At 33.1% G+C, this 18,978-nt stretch overlaps 1 protein-coding gene across 3 annotated transcripts in view; it reads right to left on the bottom strand.

The window, feature by feature from the left end:
* Positions 1-4,359: 4,359 nt before the first annotated feature.
* Positions 4,360-18,978, bottom strand: part of LOC106670135 (ly6/PLAUR domain-containing protein 6B-like) — a 255,955-nt gene continuing 241,336 nt past the window's right edge. For all 3 annotated transcript variants that reach the window (XM_014400213.2, XM_014400214.2, XM_024228997.1), the window contains 2 exons: positions 8,151-8,281; positions 4,360-5,481 (listed from right to left, as the gene is read on the bottom strand). In XM_014400213.2, coding sequence (XP_014255699.1) covers positions 5,281-5,481; positions 8,151-8,281 — 332 coding nt within the window. In that variant the 3' untranslated portion in view covers positions 4,360-5,280. The remainder of the gene's footprint in view (positions 5,482-8,150; positions 8,282-18,978) is intronic.

The raw sequence follows: 18,978 nt of genomic DNA, 5'->3' as shown, positions 1-18,978 counted from the left end.
AATATGTACACTTATGGTTTCTAATACTAAAAAAATTAGTTCCAAAAACTCTTATTTATTGATGTACAGAGAAAAGAGACTGTTAATAGTTAAAAGTTGGATCATTAATTTTGTAATAGTGCACCAAGCACCTAGTAAGACGTTTCAACATAACAAACGGGAAAAACTTTTAAAACATATTAAATCTATTTCGTTGTAGTGGTCAATTAAAAATGGCAAAAAGAGCCCCACCTTATGAGTTTGAGATGGAGAGTTGATGTCCGAGTGAATCGAGGTCACGATAGCTCAGGTGGTAGAGCAGCGGCGTATCTAGCCGAAGGTCGTGGGTTCGAATCCCTCTCGTGCCATTAACTTTTTTTCATCTCAACTAAAAACCTTACTTAATTGTCATGTATTAATTGGTCAAGCGGACCACGAAAGTAGTGAATTAAGTTTTACATATTATTGATATATTACAGAGTATGATTGAACATAATGTGAGAAAAGCTTTTAGATGTTTCTTGTAAGTAAGTTTAGATGTACATGATTTTATAACATTAAACAACAATTATTGTAAAGTTTTATAGATTTAGGGAAAAAATGAATTAAGAAAATAGAAGAAAGACAACAAAAACAAAAAGTATGTTTTTGTACAGACGTTTATATAAATTTGATAGACAAAAGAGGTTAAATAAGGTACAATTAATCCACATAATTAAATTGAAACTTTTTGAGCAACTGAGGGCGTATATTTTCCTCTCTGTGCCGTGCCAGTATTTTCGCTGAGAAAATCATATATTCCGATAACAAAACATAAATTCATGCGTTTTCAATCTATATTTAGATTCCATTAATATTTAGGGCGTCCCATTTTGACCTGTGAACCTACAGTTATTACACCACCTTGGGTCCCATTATGCTAGCCAGGTAGCCTAGACACCTTCTGCTATATATCTCCCACAAAGTCCGGCAGGTAGGCTAAAAGAGATAACCCAGAGGTAATGTCCCGGCTCCGGGTCAACCCCGCTTTAAAGAATTGATGAAATCCTAAAGGGAAAAGATTTCTTGTAAATTGGATTTCCCTTTGTTTTGTTTTAGAAAAAAAATAAAATAACTTTCTTTAACTCGGTCTTGATTCAACATTTTCGACTGTTATTCATTTTTTGTACTTGACCACCGATTTTATACATTAGAGTTAGCATTTGTTTTTCCATTTTTCTCAAATGATGACCGCTTTTTATGTAAAAGGCACGAGAAAAATTAAAAAAATTACATTTCCACATCCAAAATGTAATTGTAATATGTAAACAATGTTTGTAAATCCCAGGCCCTGAAGATGATCTCAATAAAGATCGAAACGTTGGCACGATAAAGAAAATGTTTTTCTGAAACCTACATCACACCAGACCGCATCTCACGATTTCTAAATAAATATCGATTAACGGTCACTAATCACCACACAAAGTGAATAAGATTACTGGTCATACATATGTTATTATATAAATAAAATAATTCATGGAATGATGGAAAATGTATAGTTAATCAATTCAGTAGACGTTTTCTATTATATAAAAAATNTAAAGATCGAAACGTTGGCACGATAAAGAAAATGTTTTTCTGAAACCTACATCACACCAGACCGCATCTCACGATTTCCGAATAATCATCGACTAACGGTCACCACACATTTATCTATTATTTTCATATTAATTTTAATAATGCCAAGTAGAATTGTATGGTCAAAAGAAAACACGATATTCAATTAAAACAGATAAACCTAAACAATAAATATTTTACATAATTTGTAAATATGCACAGATGGATTATTTGCAATATTACTCCACGTTTTAGCAATGTGTATTTATTAGACCCGATAAGGAATTACAAACAAATTTACACATGCACATTATTAAAGAGAAGCTGTACTGTACAAAAGCAAAAACGAAACAGCTATAAACTCGGTTAAATATTACTTCAATATAATTGATCGTTATGTTTAACGACCAAATACGTGTTTACAAAAGGGTGATTAATTGTTAATTTATGTGGTAATAGTAGGTACCAAAAGAAAAACTTGGTGGGGTCACGTGAATACTCTAACGAAACAAATTGCGGACATTTTAATTTGCTTTGGAAATTTGGAACATGTATGGACCAGTAAATATAAGAAGACAGAAAAAGCAAAATAACTCTGAAATATTGATTAAATATTGACTGTTATTCCATCCTATCATTTTAGGGATACATCTTTTGGATTTTTTAATTGTATGCAATTCTATGATTAATAGAATACTATCGTTTTAGTAATCGATTAAGTTCATTATACTACAGAGTTACAAATTGAACAGCAGTCTTTTAAATTATCCATAACTAAATGTGAAGCACTTCTTGTTACAAGAGGGGTAGGATGCAGGAAGGAAAAGGGCCTTGATAACATATTTGTAATATCAGGAGTTATTTAAAGCCAATTGTTATTTAAAGCTAAAAACGGCAAAACATATGCGATAACATTCAGCTGTTAATTACTAAAAACTATGGCTCTAACTTTATAGATTTGAAATTAGATAAAAATTGTTGCAGATCGCAGATGATACAGATATTTAGATGAAGGGTTTTCCCCCTCCCAAGGAATTCCGGTATCTCAAGGGGTCTTATAAGACACTGTTTTAAGCCCCTTATTATTTATTTTCTCTATTCTTTTCCGAGATCTTTTAACTTTGTTCTCTGACTTTGTTGCTATGGTTTTCACTAGAGTTATTGCTTTTAAAGTATTTTAATTACCTGGGCGTTCCGTTTCGTTCTTCAGCTAAATTCTCACAAGCCAGTTTGGGAAAAATAATATAGCGACTCACGAAGCCGAGGGATTATTAAAACTTTGTAAATGCGATAATTGGGATACAATATTCACGTTGTACGACTCTATCTTGAAAAATGTGCTACTGTATAACTTGGATATTTGGGCATCCACAAAATTGTAAAGGCTGAATTTTTAAAAAATAAATCTTTATCTCCCATGGAACACGTTCAACTTGAGGAACTTATAAACTTAACAGTGAACTTAAGTACAATTTATCTATTTTATTCATTTCTGGCCTTATCCTATCTATGTTAAATAAGAGGAGGAAAATAAAAAAAATTTCGTTTCTTTAAACAATTTTTAATCAAGATGAATAATCTGCCTTCAAAGTTCGTACATTCCTTTTACTTTGTACAATTTCAATTTCATTAGCAATGAGGTTTTTTAGTTGAGCTAAAAAAGAGGTGGGATTGTTATGGGAAGTTAGTGCCCGAGTGGATCGAGTTCACGATAGCTGAAGTGGTAGAGCAGCGGCGTATCTAGCCGAAGATAGTGGGTTCGAATCCCACTCGTAACACTGACTTTTTATCTCAACTAAAAACCTTAATTAATTGAACTATATCATTTGGTCAAGAGGACCACGAAACTAGTGAATTCAATATCATGAAAATTTAGACTGATTCCATAATTTCGGATGGCTAACAAAAATATTTGCCGTATTTATTTTAACAGACAGAAAGTTGGGTACAATGTTCCCTTTACGTCGGTCTTAGACTCCTAATGACCTATTACAATTTTTAATTATCTGCCTTGTTTTGACTTCTTTTAAATAAATTAATTAATGAAAATTATATTTAAGTTTTACTGAATTGAAAAACCAAATAATCCTATTTTTATTTTCTATATAGAAGGTTTTAGATTAAAGTGTTTTTTCATAAGTTAACTGTTATTTGAATTATTATTGTATCTTTTCTTTTTTGTTTTATAAATACGGCTAGTCCGTTTTGGACGCATAATTGGAAAAAGCATCAGTTGCAGTTATAATTTATGCAATTTAAATTAAAAATGCCACAGTCGTTAATGAAGTGATGCTAAGGATGGTTTACAAAACATGAAAGTTGATGAAACATATATGTTAGATTTCACTTTTGTGGGCGTCCAGGGCCAAATCTTGCGTTCTTTGTCAAGAATCGGCTCCTGGTTTAGCTTTTGGACGTGACTGGGAACGGTATCCACCTTACGAAATACTCTTGTGCTATTCACCGTTTCCCTTTGTTTACTTTTTCCATTCTTGGTGGCTAAAGGCTTTCGGATTTGGCTTAAAAGAATCAAAACAGCATTGACCAGTAAATATATTTTTATTCAATTGAAAAAAACGTAAAATTTCCATTGTGCTAATTGGTTTCAGTTGCCCTAATTCTAATTTTTATTTTCTTCTTCCAATTTTGTAGTTTATTATTTTCGACTCACATCGTGGTTGGATTTTGCTTTCCACTGCAAATGCATAATTGTGACAATGAACAATAAATTATTCAATTTTGGCAATCGTCTTTATTTTACATTTTATTTAGCCAGAGAATACATTGTGCAGTAAACAATAAAAAAAGAAAATATTTTTAATAATTTCTACATTAATGCACGTCGATAATAATTTTTATAACAAATTGTATTAAATGCATGCGATTTTACATTATTTTAGTAGTATTTTGGCTTCTTTCAATTGAAGAGAGTACAGACTAATGTTCGAACATTATAATTAATATGAGAGGGAAATTATACAATTTTTTCTTTTCTTTTCGGAAATGATTTCTGAAATTAGAATCGCTAATATAATGCAAAAAGTTAATATTTTCCAAAATGTTTTGCATGAAAAAACACCTATATTCATTTTACCTATTAAAGCCAACAGATTCTTCTGAGCTTAAAGAAAAAACTATGTTTTCATCTTATAATAATTAATTATTAAAATTAACAATTATAATACGAAGGTAATCGATAAAAATAGTTTTTGAGTTTAAAATATAAGTTTTCAGATAAATAATTTAAATACATATAACAAGGATAGTTTGAATAAAAATAAAAATATGTTAAGTAATTTCAAAACTTTTGTCTCATCTTTATTATTAAGATTCATATGAGACGAATATAATAAACGTAAGCGTAAAGTATGTTAAAAATCTGGTTTTACATATATACATCTTTTAGCTTTTTAAATAATTATTGGATATGTAAAGTTCATTTCACAAAAAGAGAAACGTCAAAAGAAGCATTTTAAAATTATTTCGTATGTGTGTTCTGTGTGTGGGTGTGTGGTGTGTACATCGTTTTTTCTATACAATTTCAAACCGCGGAGCTAGTTGGAGATGAAGAAACACATCACAATATGGAAACGTCGGAGAAGATAATAATTATCCAATAATAACAATTCGAGACAAACGTTTTTCAGATGTACATAATAACCCTGATAATTTAACATTTCCATAATTCCCCATTATTTGTGACTTTTATAACAGCGATTTTAAAACAACAAATAGTATACTGTGAGAGACTAGCGTCTGAGGTGCTGAAGACAGGGGTAGGTCCGGTGTTTCCGAAGGACGAACTTTGGTCCTGCTCTGTGTCCTTCGGTTAGAGTAGATAGCGTTCGATTGGTTTGTTGGAACGGTGACGTTACAGTACATCTCGTCGCAGCATGAGACGCAAATCTAAAGACAAAAATAGAAGAAAAATTTAGACTAATAAATAAAAATAAAGGAAAGGGTTAAAATCCTGTTATCCTGTGCTAAAATTTGAAACACTCTGATCCAACAAATCTTCTCTCGAAGGTTAATTTAATCTCTGTCCTGTGTAATTTAATATGGTTGATTACTATGACACTTGCTTACACGTCAGATACTTCACACGTGTAAGCGAAGTGTCACGTCCTTTTGGGTATCTAGAAAACAATCGGGACGCAACTTTGTCGAGCCATTCTAAGTTTCTACTCTAAGATATTCGAAATGAAACTATAATATATGTATATTGGAAAAAGGTAATTAAAAAACACACACAAAAAAAAGAAACACTCTTTATGAAGTTTTACGTGGTCACACACACAACGAAATTCAATCAAAATTTGAACTATCAGTCATAAATCAAAATAAGTATTTCCGTAACCTAACACAATACATTACTAGCACAAATAAATAAATGGTGATATTATTTTTGTATTTTAATTATTTAATTAGGAGTACAGATTAAACTAATGTTGAATTTGTGTGGAACGCTTTTTATATTATAATAGTTTCTGTGTTGTTTTCGTTTCTTTATATTTACATTCTTATTATATCTGTTTTTCTATTCTTACAATGTATTTAGGTAATGAAATAGCATGAATACATAATAAACATAACACTACATACAATATAATAAATGTTTCATTAAAAAAATTATTCTGGTGTTTCGTTTTAAATTATTGATAGTTAGTAAATCTTATTACTTTTTAGTAATATATCCAATTTCAATCAATCAATAAAAACAAAAGTAAAAAGGCCAAGAAATTCCTGTTATGCAGAAGGGCTTACCGTCAAACCATTTTACAATACCTTTCCCAAATTAATCTCAAATGAAATTCTAAGGTGTGTGCCAGGATTGGAAACTGGCACACCCCTTAGAATTTCATTTGAGATTAATTTGGGAACCTGGCCTCACTAGCGGTGAACCTGAGTCGAACATCCTAAGCGAGGAAAAGAGAGGAAGAAAGTGATTGAAGGAGAGATTGAAAGAGAAAGAGAGAGAGAGAGAGAGAGAGAGAGAGAGAGAGTGAGAGTGTGTGTGTGTGTGTGTGTGAGTGATAGAGAGAGAGAAAAGTAGATTCAGCGAGAGAGTGGATGAGGGGGTGGAAGAGAAAAAAAGGAAAGGGAGAGAAGTAGATATAGCGAGAGAGTGGATGAGGGGGTGGAAGAGAAAAAAAGGAGAGAGAGAGAGAAGTAGATATAGCGAGAGAGTGGATGAGGGGTGGAAGAGAAAAAAAGGAGAGGGAGAGAAGAAGATATAGCGAGAGAGTGGATGAGGGGGTGGAAGAGAAAAAAAGGAGAGAGAGAATAAGAGAGGGAGTGAGAAAGGAGAGAGAGAAGTAGATATAGCGAGAGAATTGATGATGGGGTGGAAGAGAAAAACAATAGGGGAGAGAGTGAGAGAGAGAGAGAGAGAGAGAGAGAGAGAGAGAGAGAGAGAGAGAGAGAGAGAGAGAGAGAGAGNCCACCCATAAACCAACATACACACACACAATAAAGAAAACTTACTTAATTCGAAACCTAACTCATTGAATATCACGGCAGACCTGCGGAGTGGTCTATATTCATATTTGACATGTTCGAAATGGTCGAGTGGTCTTGTTTTTTGTGTGTCTTTCCTCGGTCCGTACTGTCTAGCCCGCTCCTAACCCGTCCATTGACTCACGCAAATAATTACATTCTTACAAGTAGAAACTTTCAAACCAGCACTATTACTGTGGTGCTTTCTTATTCCGCCACATCGAAAAGATTCATAATTCTGTCAATAGATAAAAATTGGTTTTAATGACACTTTCATTTCTTGGAATTTCATTGTACTTTAATTGTCGGTGTCTTTAATATTTATTTTTTATAAATTTAATACTTTTTTATTAAAACAATATTTTATTACAACTGTAATAAAAAATTTGCTGATTGCAATAAAATAGTGTTTTAATAAAAACATGTAAATGATTCTTAATAACTATCTTGTCAAATTGTTCTTGAAGATTGAGGTTAATGAGAAATGAGAAAGAGAGAGAGAGAGAGAGAGAGAGAGAGAGAGAGAGAGAGAGAGAGAAAGCGTGAGGGAGTGAGGATGAGAGAGAAACTCCCACAACAACTGAAATAGATAAAACGAGAGCGTGGATGAGGGTGTGGAAGAGAAAAAAAAGGAGAGAGATAGAGAGAGAGAGAGAAATAGATAAAGCGAGAGAGTGGTTGAGGGGGTGGAAGAGAAAAATTGGAAGAGAAAAAAGAGAAAAAAGAAATCACAACATTGTAACGGCACAACATAACACATAACACATAACATTGTAATTTACGATGTTGTTTTTTAAACAATCTACTCGAAATTTAAAAGGATAAACGGATGACACAATTGTAGAGGATTCCCCGGCCCCCATTAGAAACATTTAATTTATTGTTAAACATTTCATTTCGTCCCTTCATTATTTCGCTTTAGATTATCAAATAAAAGCGATGTCGTTTGTATGTTAATATCGTCGTTGTGTTGCATTTTGCATTTTTATCAGACAAACGGCTTATTTAATAAAAGGAAAGAGGCTGAGAACAGGGTCTTTGACATCCTCTTTTTGAATAAAATGTTTTAAATTACTTACCGTCTGCGTGTCGACTAACACACAACCTACTCCGAGAGGCCAACATTCGGTCGTGTCGGCACATTTCTTATTAACAACAACGCTAGCACCAGTTGAATCCATTATGTGCAATGTGTGACAGAAATCTTCCCCTGAAAACAAAAGTTGATGAATAAAGATTAAAGAGCGATTTAAAAATAACACGAGTTGAAACAGTAATTCCTCAGTGGGAGGCAAATTAAATACAAATGTGAACTTAAAAAGAAGAAGAAAATTAATTGTATCCTGGGGCTTTGTGCCCGCTTGAATAATATTAACTAACATTTAGCCAAATTAAAAACAAATGGGAGAAAATAACAGAAAATTAATCATCCTAGGTTACTAGGATCTTATGTAACTTCATATTAAATGCAAGTTCTTCGTAATAATGGCGGCCTTCGTTGGCTTCCAGGATTTGACTCGGGAATTCATCATTTCAAATTTTGTTATTTGTCAACTCATTTTTTCCATTAAAAACCCTCAATCCACCCATGGAATACACGTTAGAACTTTTACATACGTTCGCTGAAAGTAGAAAATTAAACCGGATTTTACAAGAAGAGATTTCCTTAAGTAATTAATTTGACCGGAGAACACACCCGTTGCAACGCTATGCGACGCTATCTTATGCTACCCGTCGCAAATCCAGTCCAATTTTCCATAAGGTTGTATACCCCCTTGCACATCTGCCCGATGCCGTGCAACCCTACCCTACCCTACGCTACGCGATCACCACTCTCTAGATTTTCGTCGGGAAGCATCAAGTACAGTCGAAGACAAAAGAACCGGACACTCATATTTTTGTTCAAACCACACGTATTGTTGTCGTTATATTAATTGCAAATACTTATTTTAATATAAACCAAATTGACCGAGATCAAAATTCATTAATTTTTATTTAAAAAAATTAATTTCAATGGTTTGGTAGAAAATTGATTAAAACACCTGAAAACCTTTTTTTGATATAATGAATTTAACTAACAATTTATTACACGGTTTTGCTCATAAAATTTAACTAACAATTTATATCATGGTTTTGCTCATAAAATTAGTCCGTTTTCGTCCAATAGCGTCAGAACAGGACACACATTTTTTTGTAATTTATTTCTAACTATGTATATGTAATTTTGTCGTTATATTAATTACTACATTCTTATTTTAATATAAACCATATTAAACGAGTTCAAAATTCATTAGTTTTTATAAAAATTATTTAATTACGATGTTTAGGCAGAAAATTGATCAAAACACCGGAATAACTTTATTTACAACAATTACATTTAACTAACAATTTATTACACTCTTTTGCTCATAAAATTTAACTAAGAAAATAATACATTAAAAACAAAAGAGCCGTTGCGATTGTGATACTAATTTGTGACACGCGCTGTGGACTGTACGTGGCGTGCGCTTGACGTTGCATAGATGTGCACACCCTACCAAAACTTGGCAAGGCGTCGGGTAGCGTCGCATAGCGTCGCATCGGGTAAGTGTGTTCCCGACTTTAAAATTGTGTTGATATTGTCTTTTATAAATTAAGATTCGTCAATATTATTTTTTACGTTGTTTCTTCGCGTATGCCTTCACAGGACGCCTTTCATTTGGACCATCTGGCTGGACACGAGGAAGGAAAAGAGGAAAAATTTCCTTGTTAGTAATTCTACTCTTCCCCTGCACAGAGACATCCTTATCCTTATTTCGCTTAGAAGTAATTTTATTTTCCTTAACCGTTATCAAGTTTTATTTTCATTTCATACCTTTTCACTGGATTTAATTATTTATTACAATATTTCTTTTTGATTTTAAATTTAATCTCTCTCTCTCTCTCTCTCTCTCTCTCTTTCTCTTTCTCTCTCTCTCTCTCTCTCTCTCTCTCTCTCTCTCTCTCTCTCTCTCTAAATAAATAAATAAAAGTGGTCCTCTGAGTTTCTTTCTTTATTAACTACCGTTCATCACCCATCACCCGCTACCGATCGCTGTCCAGCTGTCATCGGGTAAGAGTGTTCCCCCCCACTTTAGTAGGGTCAGGAGAAAGTTAAAAGACTGAATTTATCGGTGGAAAGGATTGAGACACAGCGGATGTTGTTAGGTAGAGAATTCCAAGTTTATGGGAACGGATAAGGAACGAGCAGACGCTCCTAAAATCGTTGGATTTGTACGAAAGAAGGTAGAGATCAGAATGGGGGGGAATGAATGTTGCGAGTGTGTCCAGAAGACTTAAATGTTAACAGATTGTTTGATAGAGGAAAAAGTTAAGAATTTAGAGCCTAGGTACTGCTATTTCAAATGTCAATACATGTTAGACATGAGATCACTTTGGGGAGCTGAATGTGAACTGAACAATGCAGTTCATGTTTTTCTTAAGTCTGCTAACAAGATCGCAGGTAAGTCCAGAGTACACAGTCTTAATCGAAAATGGGAAACACAAGGGACCAAACCAGGAGTTTGCGGGTACTGATTGGGAAGAGTTGGCTTGCATGACGGAATTGGCGGAGGGTTCGAAAATGTGGGGTTTCAGTATAGGTTTTGATCAAGGATGATCCCAAGGTTTTTGACAGATGGAGAAAAGGATATAGGTTGGTTGTTAATGCAGAGCGGAGGAATAGGGGGTAAGGAGAAGTGAATGGGATCCAAATTTGATGATAGAAGAGAGTTCTTTTTCAATGGCACAGGAGCGGATGGCGTTTAGGTCTTCTTGGATTCATGTGATTGAGATTTGAAGGACGTCAAGTGAAAAGGAGAGTTAGATGTAACTTAAGCAGATTTAACTAAGCAATGTGAACAATGTATGTGCACTGTTGAACGTTTAATTTAATTTTAACCTAATTTACTCTATCTTTGGTTGTTTATTGACTTATATTTAAAGTTGAAGGGTGCACATATTAGATACAAGATACTAACTTGAACATTGCATTTTTCTTAAAAAAAAAATTCTGGATGCATTCATTTAAATTTTGATTTACCTCCCCATCGTGTTAACAAGAAGAAATAGAATTCTTTATTAGTAATTTAGAAAATCCAACAATATAGTGCATTGCAGTTTATTTAGAGCCAATGTTGCTGTATAACTTCTTGTTATGGCATTTCATTTTTATTAATCAACGAAAAAAAAACTGTTGTGTGAGGAAAAGTAATATTAATACTCGAGGCCGTTCTTCCATAATCCATCAAATTAATTGAAATCTTTATAGTTTTAACTGTGCTTTTCATTGTAATGAAAACGTAATTAGAGGGAAAATGGTACAATAGAACGGTTTGACGTCAGAATTAGAGAACAACAGAAGTAGAGTGAGGCCTGTTTGTCAACTTTGCCTGAGTTTTGGTTCGAAATTATTTGTTTTCCTCCCAATTGATTACATAATAATCCTCATTCATTGGTGACAACGTTGTTAATGGTACAGGTTTTTTAGACAAATTTGTTTCTGATACCCAGTAAATGCATTGTTATTAGGTACGGTTAAAAACACCCTCACCTTAAAAATAGATGTGTATCATTTTACTGCTATACACATTTTTTGTTTGATTGTCTGTACAAATGAACGAGAAGAGTTTGGTTTAAAGAAATTACGAAAACAACCACATTAATTTGGTCATTAGGGATCGTTTTGATAACGACTAAATTACAGGTTCATAACCCCTATTTAAGCGTTCAGAGTTTCATGGTAGCATGAGGTCTTTCTTTCCGCACCGAATAAAGAAGCAGCAGGTGCTTCACAGGGATCTATTCTCGGCCCCGTTTTATTTTTTATTTATATCAATTCTATCTCTCTGATTAACCAATGTTCCCTGACACTATGTGCTGATTACCTTGCTTTCAACATCTTTGAGGCAAGGAGCAATTTCCAATGTTCTAATTAGGGAAAAATTGCAAAATAACATGAAAAGTATTATTTAAAACAGTGCTATAATGTTAACAAAGTATGGAGCTTAAATTGTGAAACGAATAAACATCAAATGATGTAAAATAACGTTTTAAGAGTAGCAACTTAAAATTCTCTTCACAAAGATTGAGAGAGTGAGAGGGGAAGGAGAAAGAGAGAGAATAAGGAAAGCGAGAGGGGGGTTGGAGGGAAGGGGAGAGAGAGAGAGAGAGAGGGAAAAGGAAGAGAAAAAGAAAGAGGATGTGAATAAGAAAGAGAGGGTGAGAGAAAAATGGAGAAAGAATGGAGAGAGAAGAAAATAACTTCCTTCAAGTAGATAATATGTAACAATGAGCAAGGCAGTATATACAAATTTAAAAAACAAAAACAAATGGTATTACTCCAATGATACTAATATTATCTATTTAATTCGGCCATTGTCTCTTTAGTCGACGAGTAGGGTTCGAGGGAATTCGTCGGGAGGTTTCAAATGTGCTGATTTACGGTAGTTGGGAGGGTTTTGTGAAATTTGCTGTAACGGGAACGGATTTCATCTTGAATGAAACGGATATACAGGGGTACTGCCAGTAGATTCTACATTCAAATTGAAACCGAAAGGTGCTAATTTTCTGTGGATACACAAGATGCTTAATTTTTAAATTAATAGTTTAAATCGCTGAGGGCCGTATTGCTTTTCTTTTGGCAAGCGATAACGCCTCAGTCTCTCGCTTGCTTGGAACAGCAAGATGCACCGCCAACACCATCGATTATCGAACGTAATGTCGATTCTGTGTCGATGTTCACCATCGATTTTGTCTATCGTCACCCTGTCGTCACATCACTTCCCGGACCGCTACGTCAGATGTATCGCCATCGGCTCTGCAGGCACCTTCTGTCGGCGTAGAACCCAGCAGTAACCTCCATCTCAACACCACTTATTTGGAAAGCGAGTCGTCATCCAGCCAAGTACCTTTTTCATTTCGTCATTTTATTGAATTTTTATTTTTTTAATTTAATTTTTTTTGTAAAACTCTGGCCGGTAATGTTGATTAGGAATAATGAATATAGTTGAAGAAATTTCATTTAATTTTTCTTTGTGTAAATAAAGTGTAAATATTTAATTTTGAATCTTAAGTATTACTAATGTCCATTTTTTCTCAATAACTCAAGTATTTGCCACCTATTAAAAACAAAATTTATATATACAATTTATACCCTTGAAACGGGTACGGAGGTTTGCTTGGTTGGTCAATTAAAAACCGCCTCTCTCCCCAATATTAACTATGGTCCGAATCTCAACAGTTTCGGAGTTATTCCACTTTTTCTGATTTTTAAATTTTTCAACTTTCAAAAAAATTTTTTTTTTCAAAGTTCTCGCTAATAAAACGCGTATGTCCCGAACGTTTGAAACTTTAGTATTGATCACAACTTATTGGAAATTTAACGTAGTTTTCAATGGTCTCAACAGATTTGTCCCAAACCTTTTAGTTTTTGAGTTATCATTGTTTATTTGAAGCAGGGTGGTGAAATCTTAAAAAATCAGAAAAAGTGGAATAACTCCGACACTTATGAGATTCGAACCGTAGTTAATTCGAACCGTTTTGAATGTAGAATCTACTGGCAAAGTTTGTAACTTGAGAAGCCGAACACCTTGTATACGTCTGTATGTGTAGTTAGGATACATAAAATGGAGCATCTAGCTGTTCATTTTTAAAATTTTATTATTTGAATTGTAGGTTAATGAAAGTATACTGCAGCATGGAATTTTTTGAATTGATCTAGCTATAAAAATTATAAAAATATAATAAAAAGTGCATATTAGATTGGTATAAAAACCAAAAACAACCAATAGAAAATTAAATTTTTATTCATCACATCCAATAAAACAAAAAAATATGTAGTATACTAATTCGTAAACAAAATTTTAAATATCAGTGTTATTAGATTTCATACCATTATTCAAAACAAAACAACTAACATTGTGCTAGAACGACCTAATTGACAATGAGGATTTGCATATATATGGAGAAGGGGCGCCCATTTCAAAACAGTTTATAATATACCGGCCTAAATAACACGGGCTGGACGCTTTGGAACGACTGTCAGCATTTGCAATCCCACACTTAAGAGATCAAATTTCGTTAATTTTATTTACATAATTTATGAACAAAACATCCCATATACAAAACGAGTTGATTTATAGGGAACAGGTTTTTTTATGCTGGCCGTCACAGATATAGGAGTGCGGAGTCAGCCGGCAGTCACAAACAGGCTCCTTCTGTCATGCTATCAAATAATAGATAAATCAGGGCTCCGGCAATGTCATCGAAATCCACGCCAAATTCAGATGGGAAAACATACTTCGGCAACCTCCTCTCGACGATTTGCCAGCCGGGGATTTAACCGTTTTGTAAAATAGGCGGAATAGTAAAACGGTTAAAACCGCAGAAATGGAAAAAGAACTCTTGCCGCAGAGTGGCAATTATTCAAATCCTGTTACACATTTAATTGCATTTTCAGAACGAACCCGATTGGTTTTTTCTTACTAATTGGAGGGGATTTAATTCTATTTTTTATCCCGATTAACAAATTAGGTTGAGATTTGCTCTTTTCTTTTGATGTTCAATAAATTTATCGTTTAACATGTGTGTCTACTCTTTCACTCATCTTGTTATGGTCTGGATGATAAAACCAATTCAGTTGTTATCTGCCAACTTTCGAACTGTTTTAAAATCATCATAAGGCAAAACAATTTTAAAGATGCCTACAAAGTAAAATAAATGAGTATTTAATAGAAGGTTTGTAATTTCTTTCAAGATAGACTCATTGTCAGTCCAATATGGGCAAGGACTGTAACTAACTCACTTGATGATGACCGTAAAATAGCTCGAATACTTGGCTGATAACAATTGAACTTGTTTTATCAAAACATAACTTACCGAGATGCCGATTATTTGTTAATAATTTTATTATTGTAGGAGAATAAATTTGAAAGTTGCGCCAAGGTGACGTCAGACAGTGACGTACTTAAATCTGTTGGTCACTTCTAAGAAGGTTATTGGTTACAAGTGCATATGTATAGAGAAATAAAGAGCGTGTGTTTAAAAACGAAAAGTCTACGGTTTCTTTATCCGATCCAATCCTGAAAAGGCCCTACATTATCAACTTTAATGCTCCAATAAATAATAGAAAACAAAACTTATTAATTTACTATTCTAAAAAGAAGTTAAAACTAAATAATAAACAGAAAGGGGTCAATAACACTATAAATAAAGATACAAGCTTTTAATGTGTAATAACAAATGAGTTTATATTTTGCTTCCGTAACATTTAATAAGGTTTGTGGATTTAATTTGTAAGAAATACACATTTCTATACTATAATAATAATATATTCTGTATAACTAATATTGCGTAACTATAAAGTAACTAGGATTGCGTAGGAGTACCCCTCCTATAAATATTTATTTATTTGGAATTGATGTTTTAACAAAAATATTTAATAACTTCTTATACTAACATTTTTTAACAGTTCACAAACTCCCTTATGTAAAACTTTAAAATACATTATTTATACGTTGTGAGATGCGGTCCGGTGTGACGTAGGTTTTAGAAAAACATTTTCTTTATTGTGCCAACGTTTCGATCTTTATTGAGATCATCTTCAGGGCCTTGGATCAATAAACATTGTTCGAATGTTACAAATACATGTAGGATATGAGAAAAAACATTTACAAAATAAATGTGTTTGTAAAATGTACACATTGTTTATTAACCCCAGGCACTGAAGATGATCTCAATAAAGATCGAAACGTTGGCACAATAAAGAAAATATTTTTCTAAACCTACACCACACATTTCTATACGCTAAAATACATGTTTTTTATTAATGTAGTTTATTTAGCAAAGAATTATACATTAAGATTGAAAACAAATATTGAGCGATGGGGAAATTTAATTTTTATTGTTAATAATATTTTTATTAAATCACGTTGAATAGTACAGAATCAAATTGTAATAAATATTGACTTTTTAATAAACAAACAAAATAAAAAATTTCTCCTAAAGCAGATTAATGAATCTCACTCGGGGTACATCAAGTTCTCAATGAAATTTCTTTAATCCTCAAGCAGTGTCTCCTTTCTTTCACTGTCACATCGAAACGTATAAATTTTCGCAGCTTTTGAGATGCATTTACATTATACATAATACTTTTGTTGTAACAACTCTAGACTGTTAGTTCCTTAAAAATCATTATATTTCTGATAATAAAACAACATTCTATTCAGTAATTTTCATTTGTTTGTACCTCTTTTGTAAAGAGGTAAAGGAATAGTTGTAAATTATTCCTTTAATAAAAAAACAAAAACGGTCATGTCAGATTAATATTAGTATTTGCTTAAAACCTTGATTTTCCCATAGTGCACTTCATCTAACCATGCTCATCGGAAAAAGAGTGAAGAATCCTCCCAAGCATACCATTCAAAATCTTCAAATTCGCCAATCTTTAGAAGAAGATTTTCTCATAGCTTAGTGAGTTTTGGAAATTCTTCATTGTTTAAAACTTATAGTGATACTGGGAAAATGTATTTCTTAACGAGAATGTGATCATACTTGTGTAATTAGTGAATAGATTGTACATTTATATTGTATAAATTATTATTTTGTACATTTACAATCCAAAGGGGCAGCGTAATATCAAATCCTCTGCTCCAACATAGGATAGGGTTAGGGATACGGATAAAAGAGGTTTACACAATGCCTTCTGCAACTCGAACTGAATAGATCTAATGTGCTCCCCTGTTTTATAACTCGCTGGCCAGCTTCAGATAGTTAATTAGCCTCCAACTTTGCCAGTGGCTCCTTAGTATAGGATCTTTCCTGTCCTAGTTGTAAAAACATGCAACTACGTAGACCTTCACAGAAACATAAAATATGTTCTGCGGTTTCTTCCTCTTCCTGGCAGTATCTGCACAGTGTTTCTTCTATCTGTACTCCAATCCAGTGCATGGGTTTCTTAAGTGGCAGTGTCCTGTCAGGAGACCAACCGGAATCCCGGTTCAGCAGCGGTTGCCTTCCAGTAATTTTTTGTGAGTTGTGAGTGAGGCCGTTGGCCCATGAATCTCTTCGCATCGTGGCTGTGGTATTGTTCCACCAGATTTTGAACTCGTTAAGGATCCATTTTGATTGATAAACAAATATATATATTTATATNACCATGGACAATATGAACTTTTTTGTTCATTTTAGGGTGAAGAATCTACTGGAGAAGATTGTAGCACGAGTAGCAATTCACCCTGTATATATGTGTGTATAAGTGTTTTATGTAAGCTAGTGAATGTAATGGATTTCAGGCTTATTCCAAAAGTGGGATATTTATTAGGAATAGTAATGTGAACGTTTTCAAATAGAGGCAGTCCATATAAGATATTTAAATAATATAAATGGGGGAGCCACTCAATAGGTTGAGATGGGTGACTGAAAGTGTTCCATGATTTATTAATATATATTGTCGTTTATTTTCATAGTATTATTGGCTATAATATTGTAAAAATATGTAAAAATTTAATAAGAATAGATTAAGGAAAACTGGTAAAAACAAGTGGCATCGAAAACGAAAAGTTCATTGCCTAAAACATATGAATAAAATAAAAAAATATGAAAACGGCTGTCATTTAGTCTGAATGGGTTATTCAGAATCTGTCTTATTCTTTGATAGCTTAACTTATATTTAATATATTTAAAAAAAAAACTAATTTTGATGAGTTTTTTGTTTTTTTTTTGTTTGGGAAGTCCCCATTACCCATGACCCTAGTATTGGTATTGGTGGAATGGTGATACCAGCAGCGCAAAACCGGAACCCGGGAAACGAGGAGCAGCGCACTACCCCGGCAACAAATAAAAAATTTATGGGTAAAGAAAATCTATTGGTGGGTCTGTTTTATCGGAATATTGAAAACAAAATCGTATTTTCTCGAGGGAGTGGGTTAGAATCTTCCTACTACATTTACAGTCCAGTCTGCCAACGCTTAATGTTCAAAATAGCACTAAAATTTCATATAAAATATTTCCTCATATAAAAATGTATAACTATCCCGACTTCCTTCACAACTTCATCAAAATCCAACATATATAAACATAAAACAACAATATCTCACTGGCACTCTCAACACGACAAACAAGAATGACACATCTACCTGAAAACAAACACTTTGAGTGAGTACAAATACTTTGATTGAACTTAAATTTTTCTAGCGTTGTAAAAAAATTTACATAACATGTGGACATCGTACATGTATTTTTAAAAATAAAACAATGTTTATAAATCTCTCTCTGAAGATGGTCTCAATAACGGTCGAAACATGGCACGATAAAGAAAATGTTTTTCTAAAATCTACGTCACACCAGACTGCATCTCACGATCTCCAAATAATCATTACAATTTCAATTACTTGCATTCATTTTGCACCTTTACTTTTTAAGCATACTGGGTCGAAAAATATTAAACACCTGTTCGAGGGAAAATAAAATAATATTGTAAACAAATCGTTACAATAACCAAAAGACATTTCCAGTCTTTGCTACGTCGTTTGGTCACAAGTTATGTATTTCAATATATAAGATACTCATGGTGTGGCTTGCTGCCAAAATCAATTTTTACCTAATGATTGAGCGAGTTAGCAAAACAGGTTGAAATATTTTTTTTCTCGCAAAAAAGGAGATATTGTTTTACACTCCCTATTTACAAATTTTCGGAAAAACATATATTTTCCCTCAACATTTCTCCCCATTTCTTTCGAAAATCACGAAAATGATAACTTCGAAACCACATAACGACCTTTATAGACCTTTATAAACTAAACTGTAATGTCACATCCGTATAATAGATGTTGGAAATTATATATATTACATAAATAATGTGTGGTGATTATTAGAAATACATTGATTGAA

The sequence above is a fragment of the Cimex lectularius genome, unplaced genomic scaffold (genome assembly GCF_000648675.2).
Source record: "Cimex lectularius strain Harlan isolate CLEC.00 unplaced genomic scaffold, Clec_2.1 scaffold291, whole genome shotgun sequence".
Taxonomy (NCBI): Eukaryota; Metazoa; Arthropoda; class Insecta; order Hemiptera; family Cimicidae; genus Cimex; species Cimex lectularius.
Note: the sequence above shows the minus strand (reverse complement) of the source record. Positions and strands in the feature narration are given on the sequence as shown.